Source organism: Arvicola amphibius, chromosome 2, assembly GCF_903992535.2.
Source record: "Arvicola amphibius chromosome 2, mArvAmp1.2, whole genome shotgun sequence".
Classification (NCBI taxonomy): domain Eukaryota; kingdom Metazoa; phylum Chordata; class Mammalia; order Rodentia; family Cricetidae; genus Arvicola; species Arvicola amphibius.
Window position 1 is genome coordinate 123,205,791 of NC_052048.2, and position 22,015 is coordinate 123,227,805.

Below are 22,015 nucleotides of genomic sequence, written 5' to 3' on the forward strand. Positions count from 1 at the left end.
TATATCTTCTGTTAAAATTTATAGTAAGAAAAGATACTAGTTAGTGGGCTTTATTTTTTAAAAATAACCCCCACAAAATTAGTCCCTCAGTGTCAAGTGCATGCCGTCCTACACTGCGCTATCGCTAAGTTCCTTTATGGCAGCAGCAGGCCCTCTGCACATTTGCTTGCTGTGCGTGGTGGACCTGCTGGGACAGCTGCCAGTGTGCAGTGTGAAGAACATTAGCTACTGACTCAGGCCCTGGAACACGTCCTATCTCAAGGTTTACCATCTGTGTGACTTCCTCAAGTGACAGTTGGCTCCCAGCCTCAGTTTTACCATTAAAACGTGGAGTAATACCTTTTATAAGCCATTCTGTATAACAGTTCAAAGCATTGCGCCTGGCACTGAATCAGAATATCACATAACGAAATTAATACGCATTTATTTGGAATCCTTCCTTATTTGGGGGTAATTTGTATTATGCTTTCACAATTTGTACCTCGGGCTTAGTGTTCCCTGCCGTCTGGGACTTCTTTTACCACTCATTTCCCTCTCCACTTTCTCAAGCGGCACGTTATTCTAGGCCTCTCTACTCAAGACCTACTTTTACTTCTGTTTTTTCATTCAGAGAATTTGTTTTCCAACTCCTCCAAGTCTTTAGGTTTATGTAAACTGTGTGACATTGAGTGATACCTATTCAAAACTTGTCTGGGGAGGGGCTGGTGAAATGTCTCAGAGGTTAAAAGCACTGACTGCTCTTCTAGGGGTTCTGAGTTCAATTCCCAGCAACCTTATGGTGGCTCATAACCATCTTTAATAGGATCAGATTCCTTCTTATAATGTACATGAAGATAGAACACTCATATACATGAAATACATGAATAAATAAATCTTTTAAAAACTGCTTTCTTCACATTAATATTTATTTTATTTTTAATTTTTTATGCATATAAATGTTTTTTGCATGCATATATGTATGTATGCCGTGTGCACGCCTGTTGCTCTGCACAAGTAGCAAGTGCTCTTAATTTTAGAGCCATCTCTCTAGATCCATTTGTTTTTTAACATTAAAATTAGGAAATGGCTCTCATAGAATTGTAGTGTGAATTAATTAGACACCAGTGTAAAGCACTATGTGCAGTACTTGCTGTTTTATCCATGATGAACATATATGCTACAACTAGTTTTTAAATTATTAAAATTTTGTTTTAATCTGGGACTATTATTTCTCTTATCTCCACTCTGATTTATCCAATAACATATTCGGTAATATCAGCTCTGGAGAAGGATAGTAAAGAACAAGAGAGATGTACTATATTTACTTAGCAAGCCAAACTCAAAACAAGGAGATGAAGCAGAACGTGAGGAGTGCTACCATAGAAATACAGAATTCGGGCTGGAGAGATGGCTCAGAGGTTAAGAGCACAGGATGCTCTTCCAGAGATTCTGGGTTCGATTCCCAGCAACAACATGATGGCTCACAACCATCTGTAATGAGATCTGGTGCCCTCTTCTGTCCTGCAGACATATATACGGACAGAACACTATATACATAATAAATAAATAAATCTTTTTTTTTTTCAAAATGACCGTTCTATTGAAAGTTTTAGATATGGGATTGAAAGAGGGGATGATGAAGTACGTCAGCCTAGATATTTTTAAGATGCTCTAACTTTAAAATAGAAATCAAAAAATGTCTCCTAGCAGCTATCCTTTGCTTATCAACATTCAAAAAATTCAAAATCAACACAATGCTATTTAGGATATAGATTCTTTGTGTATTTTCCATGTTATGTGACTTTTTAATTTTATATTACTTTTGCTCTCTCTTTTAAGACTTTACCTTGTTATTTTTAATCTGTTTCTTTCTATGACTGCCTATACCCATATTCTTCCTTTCTCAAGCCTGTGCACATTTTAAACAGACTAAGGCTTGTTTAGAGATTCTTTTCCAATCGCGACCTCTTTTACTGCTTATGTTTTAGCTTTTTGTGAACTTGTGATCAAACTTTAAACTGCTAAGCTATAGCTAGGTACTCCATAAATAAATAAATCTTAAAAAAAGAAATACAGAATTCTGAAGCAGTGCAGGACACGTGAGCTAGACGTAGGCTCATAGCTGGAAACTCAGAGGACAAGAGTATTCACAGTCAGCATCTGTGTGAAGAGACCTCAGCAGTCTATGCATCAGTAATTCCCTTCCTGGACCCTCGTATCTTTCATGTTGTGTCCTTTGCCTGTATTCTTTTTTCTTCCCCCATTCCTCATCCCTTGAAGTCTTTTGGAAGAATTCCAGTATCTTCACCTCCTTAGTTATTCCCTCCATTGAGATTACTTCCACTAACGCCGTGAGTAGCAATTATACCAATCACCAGCCACCTTCAGAACCTGTCTTACTTGACCCCATAGCTCGTGCTTCTACAAGTGTACAACCACCATCACAGAGCTCTCCACACTTCTCATGAGAGCCAGGAGAACATTTGATATCACTGACCCTGGAATTCCTTTTATGTTCCTTTTCTCTGAGAAGACAAGAAATAAGTTCACAGATACGTTTGCTTACCACGTTATTTGTAACACCAAGAGGTAAAGATCCTTTGCTGAATGTCTTTATGGTCTGTGATTGCCTGGACTAAACAATCAGAAGAAAACATGAAATTAGTTCAACTGTAGAGAAATTCGTGGACATATTGTGGTCTGTGCAGTCCAGCCATTAGGGTATGATTATGAAGACTGAGAAAACTGCATATTAACTGATAAAATTGAATAGAAAGGTCTCTGTACAGCAAAACCATGGCTTACAAAGACAGAGCATGAAAATGAGAAGTGGAATTATGAGCCATCTCAGGCTCACATGTTCTAATTGTTTGTTTGTTTTGTGGTAATATCTCACTACGTATCCCTGGCTAGCCTGGAGCTCACTCATATAGACCAGGCTGCCTCAGACTCGTAGGATCTTCTGTCTTCAGCAGTGTTTTACTTCCCCAACCTCTTAGAACACATTTATTAAAATGAAAGTTGTGGATAAATATGTGTGTCTGACATAAAAATCCCTGCAGCGACTCTCCTTTCTTGTGTCTTTATGTCTTTACCAAGTAAAGCTCCAGGTATTTCTGCCTTGCCTCCTGCGCTCAGGCAAGAGCCACAGTTTCCTGCTTCCCTGCTCCTGTTCTCCCTGTTCCTCCTGCAGACAATCACTATGAGAGTGAACGTTTGTCCTTGAATACTCTGCCTGCCTTTGCTCTACTCTGTGGTTATGCTCTGACCTCACGCTGCTCCCTCAAAGGTCTGGGCATTCACTTCAGAAGCCACATGTGCTCAGTCGGTGCCAGACACTGGGTGCTCTATGGCAGGGAAGGTGCCTCGTGTACAAAGTTTGGGACTTCTAAGTTTACCTTTTTCATTCTTTCTTTACATTTTATTGTTGTTTGCTGTTTAAGACAGTGTCTTGTTATGTTACCCAACTGACCTCAGACCCATTTCCCCCTCAGCTTTCCAAGATTACAGGCATACACCCAGCCTAGAAATAAACTTTAAAAAAATTTTTTTAAAAAAATATTTCTCAGCATTTTATCATTCCCTTATCATAGAAATAAAAAGTAGACTTTTTGTCTTAGTTACCTTAGTTCCTAGCACAATAGAAAAGCAAGGTACCAACTAAGAAGTCAAATGAATTTTTGGTTATATTATAATGTTTATTGGACACTTTCTTAAAATGTCAGTATAATATCAAAGTTGAGGTGGAGGGCAATCTTAAAATGATTGGGAAATGTGTGTGTGTGGTACACCCCAATGCATAGGAGACAGGAGCAGGTGGATCTCTATGAGTTTGAGGCCAGCCTGGTCTACACAGCAAGTTACAGGCCATCTTGAATGACAAAACAAAGCCAGAAAAAAAAAGCCAAAAAACCCACCTCTGGGAAAAATGAATGTGGTGTTTATAACCCAAGCAGCAGTGTCTACTCTAGAATGTTGTTAGTTGCTCTGTGTGTGCTCTAGTTGTCTTCTCACTGTGTGAATGAGGGTAAGGGAAACCTTGCCCACCAGGAGCTTGGCGTGTACAGGCCAGGAGCTTCCATAGCAGACACAGGAGCCAACTGTAGAGTGGAGAGTTTTCAGGGCGTTTGTGTAGTGCAGTTGTTTTATTCCTTCCCCCCGTTTCCCAGCTAGGTATTATCAGTTCCCCAGAGCCTGAATATGAGGACAAAAATAAACTCAACAAGGAATTACCCTCAACATGCTCTAGGAGAGTTGGTATTACATGCCTTTTTAAAACGTCCCACAAACTACAAAGGGCACAGATACTACATGTGACAAGTACATCATATTCTTAGATTGCCTATCTGTTGTAATTACAAGATTGCTAAGTATCATTTAAGGCCTCTGTAGGAGGCAGATTGGGGGATATTTATGGATATCCTTTCCCTGGCCACCTCCCTCGCAGTCCATTTCTTTGAAGGTTGTTTTATTCTGTAGTAAGCCTGGGAAAGAGGCAGTAGACAGGAAGTTATGCTCTATGCTGGGGAAAAGGAGGCTTTGTAAAATGGAGCAAGCATGCCAGAATAACTCAGAGACGCCTACTTAAGGGATATGGTGTGAGAGGAATAGTCAGAAATCAGATCAATTAAAAATGCTTCTGAAACAGGATATAGAGTTGCTCCGCTAGTGCTTATCAAGAATTCATAAAGTTATATACTAATATCCACACCGAATTCCCCTTGGTCATTTAACTGCATAATTAAAACAATTTAAGAAACACAGTTTTTATCTGATGCCTTATTTTCAACTCATGAATGTCTTCCTAGGTATATGTGGTTGCAATGAATATTAAAAAAGAAGCAGAATCAAAACCAAAGAAAGCAATTAAAAATCCTGATGATGATGATGACGACTATGGTACCATAGATGAACTACCACCCGATAGTTTAATAACCCTGGTACAGCCGGAACTGCCCACACTAAGCCGCCTGTGGCTGGCAGCACTGAAAGACTACGCACTTTTGACTTTACCAGCTGAATTTTCTAGTCAGCTTCCCCCAGATGGTAAGTATTAGATACAGTAGTTTGCTCTTATGGAGTTCAAACTAATATTAAACAAAAAGAACTTGGCAGAGGCTAGTACCAACAATAACATAATAACATCTTCAAATCTGATTCTGTGAACTTGAACTTGGAATTGTTTCATTTAGAGCATGTCCTTCCTTTCACAACTTTGTGAATTCAGGCTAACCAGGGAGTGTGTTAGCTGAAGCAAAAACACCAGTGCCATCGTAGTGACAGCTGCACGAATAGGGCACTCAGAAGAGCTAGGAAACCACAGTGACCACACCACGATGAAGGGCACTGCTGTGCAGCAGATGCCCTAGTTCCATGGCAATCCTACTTGAGCCATGAACTGTGTTCCTAAGAATTTCTCCTCAAAACCTCATTCTTCCAAGCTGGTGAGATGCCTGCTCTTCCAAAGGTCCTGAGTTCAATTCCCAGCAACCACATGGTGGCTCACAACCATCTGTAATGAGATCTGGTGCCCTCTTCTGGCATATAGGCATACGTACCAGCAGCACATTGCATGCATAATAAATAAATCTTAAAACAACAACTCATTCTTTCTCTCAGATATTTCGATGACAATGATTGAGTCCCTTTTGTTTTCCCCCCTTCAGGCACTGTGACAGCCAGGAGGGAGTAGAAGCTCAGTGTTACAGTGGAAATGGGAGGTGGGAGGAAGCGAAGGGTGGAAAACAGACTGAGAGGGCCTCTGTTATGGTGAAGACAGACAGCAAAGAGGAAATCCAGCCTGTCCCTCCAAGGAAGAACAGTATGAGGGTGCATGGTGTCCCTGGTAGCAGAGAGGAGAGGCTGAAAGGCGGCATCAGGAGGGACAGGCCCCCAGCTTAGCTGTGGAGGAGGCCTTTGGTTGGGGAGGAGCTTGTTGCCAGAGCACACATTTGAAAACCATGTTTTTACTGATTTCATTGTTTCCCAGGTGGAGCATTTTACACTCCCGAGACCATCGATACTGCGAGACTTCACTACCGGAACTCCTGGGCCCCGATTCTCCATGCAGTGGCACTTTGGCTAAACAGCACAGGATTTACGTGTCCAGAATCCACAGAAGCGGCAGCGGTGTCTGGTATACAAAAACGCTCTCCAGCTGTCGGTGTAAACCAGGTGGCAGGAGCAATGGCTTCCGCTAAACCCTTGCCAGAAGTTAACCAAGACAGAATGCACCTGATCCTAGGTGGGTGTCCCCATGATGCCTTGCAGGACTGCCACTCAAGAGCATTTGTTGCTTTCTCTGTAACACTATGGGAGTCTGCATAGGACAACTCAGAGAAAGAAATAAAAGGACCTTTTCAGCTCCACTTAGAAGCTAACTGAATTTTAATCTGAAATTAATTTAAAACTACTCTAAAAGTTTAGCCCTAGTATTCAGTCACAGAATATTGAATTTCAAGAAAAAAAACTGGGGTTTTTATTCAACATACTTTCTTTATGCTAGAATTTAACAGATTATCTAATGAAGAAAAAAAACTGATTAAACAATTTTTAATTTGTAAGTGTTCTTTTATTAAGTATTTATATATTCTGAAGGAGCTTTGGTGGTCTCATATTTTCTGGAAGAGGAAAGAAAGACAACTAGTAAGGTGTAATTATGGAATTTGTTGGAACTTACAGAGCCGTAGCCTTGTATACTTTGAGCACTTGTTTTGACAAGTCTTGTGTGTAGCCTGACATTTAAAAACCTTGTATGTGGGGCCGGGAGGTGGTGCTTGCCTTTAATCCCAGCACTGGGGTGGGGAGCAGAGGCAGGTGGATCTCTGTGAATTCGAGGCCAGCCTGGTCTACAAGAGCTAGTTGCAGGACAGGTTCCAAAGCTACAGAGAAACCCTGTCTTAAAAACCCAAAAAGCAAAACAAAACAAAACAAAAAAACAAACAAAAAACAAACCCTTGTACATGGCCTGAAGAGATGGCCCAGTGGTTAACAGTACTTACTGCCCTCACGGGGCCTGAGCTCATCCCCAGCACCTACATCAGGTGGCCTCCAAATGCTGTAACTCCAGCTTCATTTGATCTGACCTCATTCTGTGGACTCTGCAGGTGTGTGCACTCACATGGATAAACCCACACACAGATATACAGAATTAAATCTTTAAAAATTCATGTATACAAAATTGTTGGGCAACTCTTTAATAAAAGTAGTGAAATACTTATTCTTTTTTATATTTTATTTTATTTTTTTAAAAAAGAAAACAAACTATCTTTTTTTTTCCATTTAACATACAAATTCCTGTTCCCATTCCCTCCCCTCTTCCTATTCCCTTCACCTTCCCCCCTTCCATTCCCCATCCACTCCTCAGAGAGGGTAAGACACATTGCTTTGGGGAAGATCCAAGGCCCTTCCCACTATATCTAGGCTGAGCAAGGTATCTGTGTACTGGCTTTTTGGGAACCCATTCTCTTTGGATGGATACTTATTTATTCTTAATATACTATACTTTATTAATTCTAGAATTTGAAATGTGAGTATCTTTATAATCAGCTACTAACAGGCTGTGCATACCTAATTTGAGTATTAAACCAAATGCAGGCTACAACCTTTGGTTGTCTTTGTCTGCTTAGCCTAGAAAACATTTTAATTCTTTGATATTAATAAATATGTAGTAATCTGGGAAAAATGAAGAACAATATAATATCAAAGTAATGCAAGTGTTTTGTGTTAAAAAAAAAAAACATGTTTTTTCTTTGTGCATTCCAGGTGTGAGTATACAGTTTCTTTGTTCCCCTCGGCCTGAGGAGCCCATTGAACACGTCACTGCATGCCTGCAGGCTTTACACACCTTACTGGGTTCTCCATATGCACGAATCCACATTGCAGAGGATCAGGTACCGTGTGTTTCTATCATGGATAATTGTGTGCTTTGTAGTAATCTTATACTTTGGAATAAATTTCTCACATTGGAAATAAACATTGTATATTACTAACAAGATTGTGTAACTAATGCCAGTGTAAAGGGTTTTGTTGCCAGGCAGTGGTGGCACGTGCCTTTAATCCCAGCACTCAGGAGGCAGAGGCAGGCGGATTTCTGTGAGTTCGAGGCCAGCCTGGTCTACAAGAGCTAGTTACAGGCTAGGCACCAAAGCTATACAGAGAAACCCTGACTTGAAAAACCAAAGAAGAAAAGAAAGAAAGAAAAAGAAAAAAGAAAAGTTTTTTTTTTTTTCCTGTGGGATTGCTACATGGAGCTATGCTATAGTTAGATGGTATCAATGCCTTCTTAACCTCATAGCTTTGGGAATCATGAGGAAGGAGGTGGGGGCACCAACAGTGTGATGCAGAATGAAGGACAGCTTATCAGGGAGAAAGTAATTGAAACAGATCTTAGAGAGGAATTGCCAAAGAGATGAGTTTGCCTCTGAGAAACAGGACAAGTTCAAGAGTACTGCAGTTATTTACTATGGCTGACATAAAACAGGCAGAGGGCATCGGATGGAGCTAGGAGATGCTGTAAAGGCCAAATTGTGAAGATTTCCTTATGACATGCAAAGGAACTTGAATTATATCCTGAAAGTAAAAGGAAATGATTAAAATGTTTGAATAGAAGAGTGTTTAATTTTATTTGAAAGGGTCATGAGAGGCAAATAATGTAACCCAATGAAAAAGCAATTGCATAGATAGATAGATAGATAGATAGATAGATAGATAGATAGATAGATAGATAGATAGATAGGTAGATAGATAGACTGACTGACAGAGAGACAGATAGCTATAGAAGGATTTCACAGTCAGCCTTGTGGAGGTCAGTTTCTGAGATGTGAGAAGGGAATCATGGAAATCAGTTATGAGGCTCTCTGCCAATTTTCCAAAGACTAGTGCTCTAGAGAACCTGAATAAAGCTGCAAAGAGGCCATATTGGGAACATGAGGATAAGCAACAGTAACAAACTGAAAAGAGGGAGCTAGGTTGGAAGTGGGGACCATTAATGAGATAGGAGTAGAGCAGAAGGCAGCAGCTATTGAGGTCAAGAAAGGCCTTTCAGGAGGACAGTGTGGACGGGAAGATACAGACCTGTATCAGAGGACAGAGGAGGCCTTTGGGGACACTAAGTAAGAAAGTCTAGAACACTCAGTTACATTGAGGAGGGTGGCCTGACTGGAGAGGTACAGGTCCTCACGAATTCCTAGAAGTCTTCTAGGATAAGAGAAGGAAACACGAGGAACAATGAAACAGCCTTGGATGTTTTTCTTTTCACTCTGGAGATTGGATCCAGAGCCTCCTGCATGCCAAGCAAGCACTTACCAGCTAAGCAGCACCCTGAACTGTAGACAGTCTGTATCTTAAGAGAAGAAGGGAGAAAAGTTTTGACTGAATTAAGTTCTCTCCTCTATGTTTTAATTTGAGGCAAGCTTATTGTATCAATTAGATGTGGGAAACTGTAGAGGCTTGAGCTCTAAGTGTTCCTGATGTGAGTAGAACACACCAATGCCTCCTCTTAGGTGGGCAGTTATGAACTTCTGTGACACTCAACTCCAGCAATAGCAGTAGCGCAGGGGTTTTATTCCAGTAGGAGAACAATAATATCTGGATATCAAACTTTTAAATATTTAAATACTAGCCATTTGTTGCTTGAAAATCTTAAAGGGTAATGTGTGACCTCTGAATTTTATTTTTATATTTTCTTTTGTTGTACAGTCCTATATATTACATTTTAGTCATAAAATTACTTTTGCATGTCTATTTTCTCAGATTTTAATAATATATCTAGCCTTTTAAATCTAAATAAACTAAACACGTTTGTATTCATTTATAATAGCTGATTGGTGTTGAGTTGCTCAGTGTCCTGCACCGCCTGCTACTGACCTGGAACCCACCCTCCATCCAGCTTCTGGTCACTGGGGTTGTGCAACAGATTGTCAGGGCTGCCCAAGATTATTTACAGGAGAAGAGGAGCACCCTAAGTAAGCACTGGAAACTGCACTGACTTGCAGCAAACCTTCTTTGTTCCCCAAAGCATGGGTGGTTTGTTCATATGTACAGGTGTTGTGTTTGCATATGTGTCTGTGTAGTGCATGCATGCCTGGGGCCCACAGAGGACAGAAGGGTGCTGGATCCCTAGAGCTGGAGTCACAGATGGTTGTGAGCTGTCACCTGGTCCCTAGAGCTCGAGTCACAGATGGTCATGAGCTGTCACCTGGTCCCTAGAGCTGGAGTTACAGATGGTCATGAGCTGTCACCTGGTCACTAGAGCTGGAGTTACAGATGGTCATGAGCTGTCACCTGGTCCCTAGAGCTGGAGTCACAGATGGTTGTGAGCTGTCACCTGGTCCCTAGAACTGGAGTCACAGATGGTCATGAGCTGTCACTGGTCCCTAGAGCTGGAGTCACAGATGGTTGTAAGCTGTCACCCTGGGTGCCAGGAATCAAGCACAGGTCCTCTGGAAGAGCAGCCAGTGTTCTTAAGCACTGAGCCATCTCTGCAGCCCTGTACTCTTAATTTTATAATGCTAGGATGCCAGACATGATGGGGCATGCCTATGATCCCAGCGTTGGGGAGGTAGAAGCAAGAAGATCACAAAGTTCTAGTTCTATAAGTTCTATAAGTTATTCTCCACCTTATAGCAAATTCAAGATCAGCTTGGCCTAGAGACCTGTCCCAAAAAAATTAAAATTAAAATTAAAAAAAAGAAATTGCTAACTCTGGACTTCTTCCATTCAAAGGTGTCAATTTTATATGGTTCAACCTAACATGTTTGTTATTTCTGTTATGAAATACAAAACTAATAAAAAGCCTAGTCATGATTTTCCAGGTGAAATGGATTGCCCATGGCTTTCAAGGAGGGTTTATCTATTCAGGACATTGTACCAAGAAGGACATGGCACCATTTACACATTTACTTAGAAACCTTTAGAAATAACTTAAGTGTATTTATTATTTTATGTCTATTTTTTCTGGAAATTTCATCAACTTTATCTTTCCTAAGATGAAGAGGATATGGAAAAAGAGTCCTGTCCTGCACTAGGAGAAGGAGGTGACAGCGGTGGCCTCATTCCTGGGAAGTCCCTTGTGTTTTCGACCATGGAGCTGCTGATGTTCATTTTAGTACGTCATATGCCACACCTGAGTGCTAAGATGTCGGACTCTCCGAGTCACATCACCCCCAAAACTCGCCTGTCAGAAGAAAGTGCTCGTTTGGTGGCAGCCACGGTGGCCATTCTGTCTGAGCTGCCCTCCCTTTGCTCACCGGCTGGTACGGTATTTGGAGTGTAGTATCTGACCATAGGCAAAGATGAGCTTTCTCTGTATCTTAATTTAGGTTTCTTTTCTTCTTAAATCTCAGGTGCTAAGTGTGAAGTTTTTAAAAGATTACTTTACCTGTAAGAGCCTAGGAAAGACTAAAGTTTCTAAAACTAGCAACCTAAGGTAGCCTTGTCAGAAGTCTGTCAGAGAGAGGACCAGGCTGTAACTCAGTGCTGGACAGCTGAACAGTATATGCAAGGTCCCCATCTTGACTTTGATCCCCAACACAACAAAACAAATCAAAACTTGAAGACTGAGGGAAGACTCGAAGTCAGTGAAGGTGTGTGGCGCCTTTCAGCCCAAGCAGACTTCTCTGACTCTGACCTGACAGGTGTGGAAAGAGTGATTTCTCAGTCATGGTCACTCCATAGGTGCTGCACTGGAGGGCAGTCCCTGCTACTATTTTAGGATAGTTCCATTCCACATTTGCTTGCCCAGTCGTTTCCTTTATTTTCCTGACTTATCTCAGGATTACTTTAAGATTCACCAGGCTACTCAAAATATATAGTTAGTGTTCCAGTTTTACTGTCCTTCCTTCTCATGCCCGTTACGAAGGGCAGGATTAAATACCTCACATTGGAAACAATAAAAAACAAGATTCAATTGGAACAAAAAAGAAAATACCACTGTTTAAACCCAGTATGGCACTTTCTTATTTTTCAAACTGATTTGTAATGGTAGTAATATAGTAAATTTTGAATAAAATCAAGAAAAGAAAATATTATTAAATCATAGTCAAGCCAGGCATGGTGATGTTGAGGCAGGAGGATTACCTGAGCCCAGAAGTGTGGAACCAACTTGTGCAAAATGATAAGACTTTATCTTAGGGAGAGAAGAACACAACAAATTGTTTAAAAATAATTGTGTGTGTGTGTGTGTTGGAAACAGCTATCATGGGAACTGAAGGCATTACAAAATAACCTGATTTGTTTTTATTTCAGGCTGTATGACAATTCTGCCCACAATTCTGTTCTTAATTGCAAGAATATTGAAAGACACAGCAATAAAGTCAGCAGACAATCAGGTTTCTCCTCCAGTTAGCGCAGCTCTGCAGGGGATAAAAAACATTGTGACACTTCCGATGGCCAAAACCGAGGAAACTCAGAAACAGTGGACAGCTCTGATCCGGAGCACACTCGCCTGCATCCTGGAGTGTTCACAGCCAGGTAGCCTGTCAGAGCTTGCAGGTTTTAATTTCTAGATGGCTGTTCCTTAATAGATTATTGCTTGAAGACCCTTGTCAGGAGACTGCTGTGTAACACTGAGTCAACCCAAGACAGGTGTTTTATCCCACCTTCACATCTAAAATATGAATGCTTCTTCCTGCATTGTGGGCTCTAAGAAGTGCTTTTCTTCATTCTTATATGTGTGCTGGTGGGTTAAAAAAAGAGACAGCATATACCCAGAATGGACATGTATTGATATATGTATGTTTACTGCTTTTTTCCCTTTTCTTTTGTCCCCTTTGGAATGTTCTCTCTCTTCCTCTCCCTCTCTCTCCCCACTCTTCCTCTTCTTTGTTGTTGTTGTTGTTTTGTTCTTGAAACAGAGTCTTATGTAGCCTAAGCTAACCTCAAACTCATGATCATTCTGCCTTAGCCTCTTGATTCCTTTTGATTACAGAAATATACCACCATGTCTGGTTATATTTTTTTTAATCTTTATTTCATGTACGTTGGTGTTTTGCCTGCAAGTTGGTCTATATGAGAGCATCAGATACCCTGAAACTGGAGTTACAGACAGTTGTGAGCTACCATGTGGATGCTGGGAAGAGCAGTCAGTGCTCTTACCTACTGAGCCATCACCCCAGCCCCTGGTTATATTTTTTATTACAGCAATATACCACCATGTCTGGCTATATTTTTCAATAAAAATAACAAAGTAGGAGCCAGACATGGTAGTACATGCCTTCTACCATGTCTGAGGCAGGGCAGGGGAGTCTCTGTGCATTCAAGGCCAACCAGTGCCATAGAGTGAGAACCTGTCTCCAAAGAAAAAGTAATAAAATAGAAGACAAAATACTTATAACTATTCCAACATATCTCTAAATATAATTACAATCTTGATATTTAAATATTTTATCCTATAATGTCTATGTGTAGAAATAAATAATTTCTTACATTAATACATATCAGTTAATAATGTATATAAATCTGTGCATATACATGTGTTTTATTGAGTGAGATAGTATCTATGAACAATGTATGGAATTTGTTTATATTTTAATTTATATAAGTAAAAATCTCATTTTATTTCTTGAATAATTTTTTTAGAATTTATATATATATTTCTTATTCACTTTTTGTTTGGTTGGTTTTTTGTTTTTTCAAGACAAGTTTTTTTTTTTTTTTTTTTTTTAAAGAAACTGTAACAGTCCTAGCTGACCTGGAACAAGTTCTTAAAGACCAGGCTGGCTTTGAACTCACAGAGATCCGCCTGCCTCTGCCTCCCGTGTGCTGGGATTAAAGGCCTTATTCACTCTTTTAACTGACATAACTTTCATCCCATGTATTTGCCAGTTAGTCTCCTGTCAATGGATACTTTTTATGATTTCTGATTTTCCCCAATTACAAACATGGTTGTTATGAACACCCTTAAAGATTTGTAGTATATTTTCATGGCATATGCATAGAACTGGAAATACATATTTTAAAACTTAATTTTATCAGATATTACCACATTTCTGTCCAATGTGGCTTTGAAGGTGGGGCATAATTTCAAAAATAAAACAAACACTTTTATGTTTGTTTTAATTCAAATGAAGTACTTATTTATAGTTTTTGCCCACCTCTTTGTTTCTTTTTCCTCTTACATTTTATTTTTTTAAGAAAATATGAAAACTCTAAAAACAGAATAATAAGGAAAGATTTGCTACACTATTTTTTTAAAACATTTCCACAACCAGACATTGAGGCGCGTGTCTATAACCCTAACCCAAGATCAGATCACTGGGGCACTCAGGCCCAGCTGAGCTACATATCAGACTCCAGGCCTGTGTCAGGAATGAAGCACAGGGAACGGCCATGGGGACAGTTGTACAGTGTTCGTATAGCAGGGAAGCAGGACCCTGCTTAACACAGGAGAAGTCGTATCATAGGGAATTTCCAACTTGGAAATCATGTTTCTTATTTAAAAAATTGAGCTCTTCTACTTTAAATTTGTGTTTATATATTTATGCCCACACAAGGAAATTCTCAAGGGAGCAATGAATCTCTTTAAAAATGCTGTAGTACCTTTCTTCATTTTTAGAACCTTTGATTTTGAAGTAAATGTTAAGCTTTAATAAGATAGTCCAGAGCAGATGTGGACTGCAGTAGTCCCTCATCCTACATATCGCCTCACATGCTCTGTGACCTCTGGGAAACTCACACCCATTGTTGTTTCTCATCTTAATAACTCTGCTGAATCATTTAAGATTATATTGACTTCTTTGTGATAGTTACTCCTAAATACTTCATAGATAGCCTAAAAACAAAGCCATTCTTTAAATACCCACAAAAGAATTGCTAATATTAATGCAGTGCTATTGTTCGTTAGCAGATTTCGGAAGTTGTCCTAACAATAACATTTTCTTTGTATTGTTGTCGCTTTGCTCTGACCTCTTTTAATCTAGGGCATTAACATAGCCTTTATCGTCTATGATCTTCATTTTGTTTTTGCTTGTTTGTTTTGTTGTTTTTAAAGATAGGGTTTCTCTGTGTAGTTCTGGCTGTCTTAGAACTTGCCATGTAAACCAGGCTGCTCTCAGAACTTAGGGATCCTTCTGTCTCTATCCCCGCCTTCGTTCCCCCACCATTTAGTCCAAGTGCTGGGATTAAAGGTATGCACCACCACTTATGTTTGTGTTTTTAAAGACTACATGACATCTATTCTGCAGAATATTCCTTCATTTATAATTGTCTAATTTCCCCCTCAGCTTAGCATGTGTTCAGTTTATACCTTTTGGGCAGGAATATCACCTAAGTAATGTACATCTTTCTCAGACAATCTTGGAAGACAATGTTTAGTATTGCTTTGTCCTACATCAAGAATCTCTTGACTAGACGGGTTGGTGCATGCCTTTAATCCCAGTACTCAGGAGGCAGAGGCTGGTGCATCTCTGTGAGTTCAAGGCCAGCCTGGTCCATATAGAGAGTTCCAGGACAGCCAGCCAAGTCTATGTAGAGAAACCTTGTCTCAAAAAACAAAAATAAATATAAGAAGAAAAAGAATCTCTTAGTTTTTATTTTTTGAGACAAAGCTATGCTTAATGTCACTCTGTAGCTCAGGCTACCCTCAAATTTGTGCCACTAATCCTGCATCAGCCAGCCACATGCTGGGATTGCAGATGTGCACCATGCCAAGTCTCAACTTTAGTAACTGCATCAAGGTGACGCCTGCCATAATTCCATATTCTAGTGCTGCATTCTTCTATCATAATCAAATAGTCTGCAGAGAGATTCTTTGAACTCACCTTAATTGTCTGCTTCCTGTGAAACTTTAACATAGAAAATGAAAGTGTGCCTGATACATATTTTCCTGCCTTAGTTGCACAGTGAGAGTTTGGTGATCTGTATTTTCTAGGCTGAGGCACTCTGTGGTAAACAATGAGAAAGTGTTGTTCATGGCTTTAATTCCCAATCTTCCTGCATTGCCTTCCTTTTGTCCCATAGATGATTCTATGCCTGCACCTGATGAAGTGAGCACGCTTACAGCCATTGCGCTCTTCCTGTGGTCTGCCAGCAGCGAAATAATAGGAGTGCAGTCCCTACAGAATGGCTGCATGAGCAGGTTTAAAAGTGCTCTGAATTCATGTGACCCGTGGGTGAGTTACCCTTCAGCAGTCTGCTTTGTCAGGAATGTTCACATGAGCTCACGACGATGTGACACGTGTTTGCAGCTTTGTCTTTTTTTATTACTGTGTGGAAATGTTTGATGTTTGTGTGTGCAGGTACTTTGTGTGTCACAAGCATGTTTACCTGCGGAACCCTCTGATCAGTCTGTAGTCTGGCCTTTAAATTGAAACATTGTTAAGGAAGTGTGTATTTAAGCACTAAGTGACATTTGTAGATACTTCCATTTGCCAAAATTCTCCAGTGTCTGAAATATTATTAATTCTGGCCACAATGGTAGGGACTTTACATGGGTTTTGTTTTTCAGTATTTATTTCAGTGATACCAAGAATGTTAAAGAATAAATTTATATTATTGCATCTTTTAATGAGCATTTTTATTTGTTTATTTTGCCAAAATCCAAGTTAATGCTTCTCAAGTATGCCACACACCAGGAAAGAAGATCAGTAAACTACTCCTAGCCTCCACCCTGAACTTCCTTAAAGTCTTCCGATTTATGGCTAAGAGATCTGTATTCTTAAAATGGCCTCCACGCTTTTCTGTGTCCAGAGAAATTTGGTAGTTCATTTTCCAACAAAGCACTGAAATAAGTGTATTTCACTCTTTGTCCCACACATTAATGAACACCCCTTCCACTTTTTCCCTTCCTAAAAAACGTTAGTACTGTGGTAGGCATGGTGATACATGCTTTCCATCCTAACACTCGGGGCAGAGGCAAGCCTATCTCTACAAGTTTGGAACTTGCCAAAAAAAAAAAAAAACAGTTATTATGTTAATATAAACAGTTGTTTTCAAATAAACAAAGGAGATGGATGTATCTAAATAGTGTATTTTTGTAGCTTAATTTTGTTTAGGTCAGTCCTTCATTAACTTTCCTGACCACTAAAATTAAAATCAGAGACATTTATATATTAAAGGAAGAATTGAAAAGAAATCAAACGTTAAGTTTTTTAGCTTTCCCATACAGTAGAAATATTTGTTATGTAAGCATAGTGATTTGGTGACTCGTGTATAAGGAATTTCTTTCATCTCCAGTTTTATTTAGTTAGTATTAAGTTCCCTTTTTCTCCTATTCATGTTAAGGTACAGTGTGATTGTTAACTGGGAAAACCACTCTCTTATATATAGGTTCAAGCCAAATGCTACCAGCTCCTCCTCTCGGTCTTCCAGCACTCCAACCGCGCCCTTTCAACTCCCTACATCCATTCATTGGCTCCACTAGTGGTGGAAAAGCTAAAGGCTGTCGAAAGAAACAGACCAGCTAGTACTACAGAACTTTTGGCTGTTCAAGAAGGAATTAAAGTTCTTGAAACATTGGTTGCTCTTGGAGAAGAACAGAATAGTAAGTGTTTTCTTATTTCTGTATTATTTATGAGTCTTAGTGTTAAACACAGGTTTTGCAGGAGTGAATTTCCCAAGAAGTAATTACAGTCTGAATGCATAATATCTATCTGCTCATGTTACTAACATGATGTATTGGTTATTTATATTTAGTTTTTATGAGTGAGAAGCCACAATGAATTGCTGAGGGCATTTTAACTCACTGATTTTGTTCTATGTTTTCTAGGAGTGTGTTTTTAAGAACTAGGAACAGTAGAGATATTTAATAGAATTTTAAAAATTAAATATGAATTACATAAGCCTTATGTTATAACCAGGAAAGTGTAAGTACCAACCATCATAAGATTTGATACTTAATTTTTTTTTGCTTCATGATTAATGCAACATGCATTTATTTAACCAGAAATACATACTTTATATACAAAGTATACGCTTTTATATACTTAATAAAGGCATACTAAAATATGATTTTTAATTGTTGTGAAAAAGCTAAAATTTTCAATAAATATCTTATGATTGAACATTAAGGTACTCCCAATTTTCAAGACTCTCTTCCATGAGTCAGGGAGTGGTTCAGTGGCCACCTGGATGTACAAGCCCTGGGCTCCATGCTGAGCATGGGTCAGGAGATGGGGTGGGGATCTCATCTCTGTATTCATGTTAAGTTTAATTCTAAATTTGGGCATCTGTTGAGGAATCAAAAGTCAAGTCAGATTTTAAATACTGAAGGATAGTAAGACCAGTGCTGGCATTACAAAGTGAATAAGGCTAAGTCCTATTGATAAAGTTTATAATTAGTAAAATAAATATAATAAAGTTACATCATACTTTCTACCCAAGTAACTTATGCATTAACAGTTTCTTAAAAAGAAATCCTTTCAATTTCAATTTTTTTCTTTTTCTTTCTCTTTTTTCTTTTCTTTTTTTTTTTTTTTTTTTAAATTTTTTGTTTTTTGAGAAAGGGGTTTTTGTGTAGCTCTGGCTGTCCTGGAATTCACTTTGTAGACCAGGCTGGCCTTGAACTCAGAGCTTCTCTGAGTGCTGGGACTAAAGGCGTGTGCCGCCACACTCGTTTATCCCTGCTGCAGTCTGAGCCCCTGGCGTCATATGTGCTGCGCACATGCTCTACCACTGAGCTGTATCTCCAACATCCTCTGCTGTCTTTACCATTTGCTGGGAAACTTTTTCGTTAAAAGAGAGCACATTTTCAAAGAAGTGAGAAAAGTTAAGTGATAATTTAAAACCTAAAGGTTTACCCTCTTAGAATCATGTGACTAAAAATTTTAAAAATCTCATTTGGGCCTTGGGAGCTCAGTCCAGTGCTCCAATGTGGGTCTCTGTCTCTATCTCCATCCATCGCCAGATGAAGGTTCTGTGGTGATATGCAAGATATTCATGAGTATGGCTATAGGAACTGGCCTTTTCCGGCTCCCTCTCCTCAGCTGCCCAAGGAAGTAGCTGGGGGCATCTCCATGGATACCTGGGACCCCCTCTAAAGTGAAGTCTCTTGCTAACCCTAAAATGGCTCCCTTAATTAAGATATCTTCTTCCCTACTTCCCTATCCACCCTTCCTCCATCCCAACCATCCCATTCCCCCAGGGTCTCCCCTCCTCACTTTTCTCTCCCCATCTCCCCTTACCCCTACCCCACCCCCACCCCCAAGATCCCAATTTTTGCCTGGCAATCTAGTCTACTTCCAATATCCAGGAGGATAACTATATGTTTTTCTTTGGGTTCACCTTCTTATTTAGCTTCTCTAGGATCACGAATTATAGGCTCACTGACCTTTATTTATGTCTAGAATCCACTTATGAGTAAGTACATACCAAATTCATCTTTTGGGGCCTGGGTTACCTCACTCAGAATAGTGTTTTCTATTTCCATCCATTTGCATGCAAAATTCAAGATGTCATTCTTTTTTACTGCTGAGTAGTACTCTAATGTGTATGTATTCCACACTTTCTTTATCCATTCTTCCATTGAAGGGCATTTAGGTTGTTTCCAGGTTCTGGCTATGAACAAATGCTTTTGTAGTATGATAGGGCATCTCTTGGGTATATTCCCAAGAGTGGTATTGCTGGATCTTGGGGTAGGTTGATCCCGAATTTCCTGAGAAACCGCCACACTGATTTCCAAAGTGGTTGCATTCCCACCAGCAATGGATGAGTGTACCCCTTACTCCACATCCTCTCCAGCAAAGGCTATCATTAGTGTTTTTGATTTTAGCCATTCTGACAGGTGTAAGATCAAACCAGACTCTCGGAATGTGGCAGACAATGAGGGCTGCTGAGAAGCCAAGGACAATGGCACTGGGTTTTGATCCTACTGCATGTACTGGCTTTGGGGGAGCCTAGTCTGTTTAGATGCGACCTTCCTGGACCTGGATGGAGGGGGGAGGACCTTGGACTTCCCGCAGGGCAGGGAACCCTGACTGCTCTTTGGATTGGAGAGGGAGGGGAAGAGTGAATGGAGGAGAGGGGGAGGGAAATGGGAGGTGGGAAGGAGGCAGAAATTTTCAATAATAAAAAATAAAAAAAATATTTTAAAAATCTAAAAGATGTTATTAAATTTATATCACTCATTTGTTACTACTCTCCTAGTGTATGTAATCCTATTTATTTAAAGTGATTTTTATAATTTTTATGCCTGTGAATTGAGATCAAACCCTCATGCTAAGCAAGCACTTTTATTTTTATTTTTATTGAGCTCTACATTTTTCTCTGCTCCCCTTCCTGCCTCTCCCTTCCCCTTCGGCCCTCCCCCAAGGTCCCCATAAGCAAGCACTCTTATCATGAGCTAGGCCCCCACCCCACCTCTACTTTTGTAAATCATCTAGTTTTAAATTTCAAGTAAAAACATTTGATTGCATATTCTATATTAAACGTCTTGCTGTGCTATAAAACATCTGTAATCCAAATAAAACCACGTTCATTATTAATACTGCAAATTGATCTGATTTGAGAATGGAAATTATAACACTTTAGTACTACCTATGTTTTAAGCCTTTATTTTTTGAAAGAAAGTCATTTAGCTCAGGGACATGGATGGGGCCTGACTAGCTATTAAACTGTAATTGCACAAGTAACCTACATTCCCTGTTATATATTATATAATGTATGGTTTCTGTTAACAATGTCAAGCTTTCTTTTCTCCAGTCAGGCCACTCTTTGCCGTCCTCTCGTTACAGGAGTCCAGTTACTTGCTCTTTTGGTGCCCACTTTGATCTCTTACCTACTGGATGAAAATTCTTTTGCCTCAGCAAGTTCTGTCTCCAAAGATCTTCATGAGTTTGCACTCCAGAACTTAATGCATATTGGACCTCTGTACCCACATGCTTTCAAGACTGTGATGGGGGCTGCTCCTGAGCTGAAAGTACGCCTAGAAACCGCTGTTCGAGCAAGCCAGGCGAGCAAAGCTAAGGCAGCTGCCAGGCAGCCAGCCCCTGCCACACATTCTGCACCAACAATTAAGCTAAAAACAAGCTTTTTTTAGTGTGTTCTTCCATTCCTTTTTTTTAATTTATATTTTATGTTGTTAGTGACAACCCCTGTATCATTCCATACTATAGACTGTTTTATTTGTATATTGGAATTTTAATGCTTTGAAGTTGATTAAATGAAATAGTGTTCACATCTCTTATTGATTTTTAAAGATCATGTGGTAAATGTATTTCCATTTTTATCCTAATAACATTTTTCTTTTGTTGACTTTTTTGTTGCTACTGTTTGGGAGTTTTGTTTTTTGGTTTTGTTACTAGTGATTGGATCCAGAGCCTTGATCATTCTAAGCATGCACTGTACTGTGACATATAGCCCTAGACCCTAATTAACTTATTTTTGTAAACACCGAGCCATGGTCTTTAAAATTGAAATGCTAAGAACATAATTACATCATGTAGTTGGGCAGCCTTTGGCTATTACCAGGAAAATAAAATGAGTCAGACTTTAGCATTTGTCAGGGGAAGTTCTTGGAAAAGCAAGCAGATTGTAAAATTTGACATAACTCAAAAAATTGTTTTATGGCAAATATAGTATGAATAAAATCACATTTTCTAACCATTTCATCAGATATCCTTGTCTTTCTGATGTGTGTTTAACTTTCACATTAAATATCTGAATTGTGCTTTGTGTACGCCTCTGTTGTGAACTGGACTGAAATTCTCATCTAAAGGTAGACTAAAGGTTTCGAACGTGGCACGTCACTCTACTTATTTTTAATGGCTAAAATTTGTCCTGCTCCGTGCTTTGTTATCACAGAGCCTCAGGTTCTGACTATGGTCGTTAGCTGCATTCATCAAATATTTATTGGGGCCTGATGTGGATAAGGCAGCACACTAAGTGCCTGAGGGCGCACAGAGAGTATTACAGGTTAGGTGTGCCTCTCATGCAGTGGGAATTTACCATGCAAAACAGGTAACCGGTTACGTGAATGCTTGTCACACACACCCGGCAGCAAAGATGTGAATGCTTGTCACACACACCCGGCAGCAGATTTTAATCACCAGTTTTACCAGACAACACAGTTTAGACTCTATCAACAAAGGAGTGTCTTTTCTAA

The 22,015-nt window shown here is 39.6% G+C and overlaps 1 protein-coding gene across 2 annotated transcripts in view; it reads left to right on the forward strand.

The window, feature by feature from the left end:
* Heatr5b (HEAT repeat containing 5B) overlaps nucleotides 1-21,526 on the forward strand; it is a 78,263-nt gene extending 56,737 nt beyond the window's left edge. Inside the window, exons 28-36 of one of the 2 annotated variants that reach the window (XM_038318699.1) lie at nucleotides 4,788-5,025; nucleotides 5,969-6,223; nucleotides 7,744-7,871; nucleotides 9,800-9,944; nucleotides 10,968-11,234; nucleotides 12,226-12,450; nucleotides 15,937-16,088; nucleotides 17,245-17,458; nucleotides 20,646-21,526. In XM_038318699.1, coding sequence (XP_038174627.1) covers nucleotides 4,788-5,025; nucleotides 5,969-6,223; nucleotides 7,744-7,871; nucleotides 9,800-9,944; nucleotides 10,968-11,234; nucleotides 12,226-12,450; nucleotides 15,937-16,088; nucleotides 17,245-17,458; nucleotides 20,646-20,950 — 1,929 coding nt within the window. In that variant the 3' untranslated portion in view covers nucleotides 20,951-21,526. Of the gene's footprint in view, nucleotides 1-4,787; nucleotides 5,026-5,968; nucleotides 6,224-7,743; nucleotides 7,872-9,799; nucleotides 9,945-10,967; nucleotides 11,235-12,225; nucleotides 12,451-15,936; nucleotides 16,089-17,244; nucleotides 17,459-17,683; nucleotides 18,298-20,645 lie in introns of those variants that run through there. The other variant, XM_038318700.1, reaches the window with a different exon arrangement.
* Nucleotides 21,527-22,015: the final 489 nt, after the last annotated feature.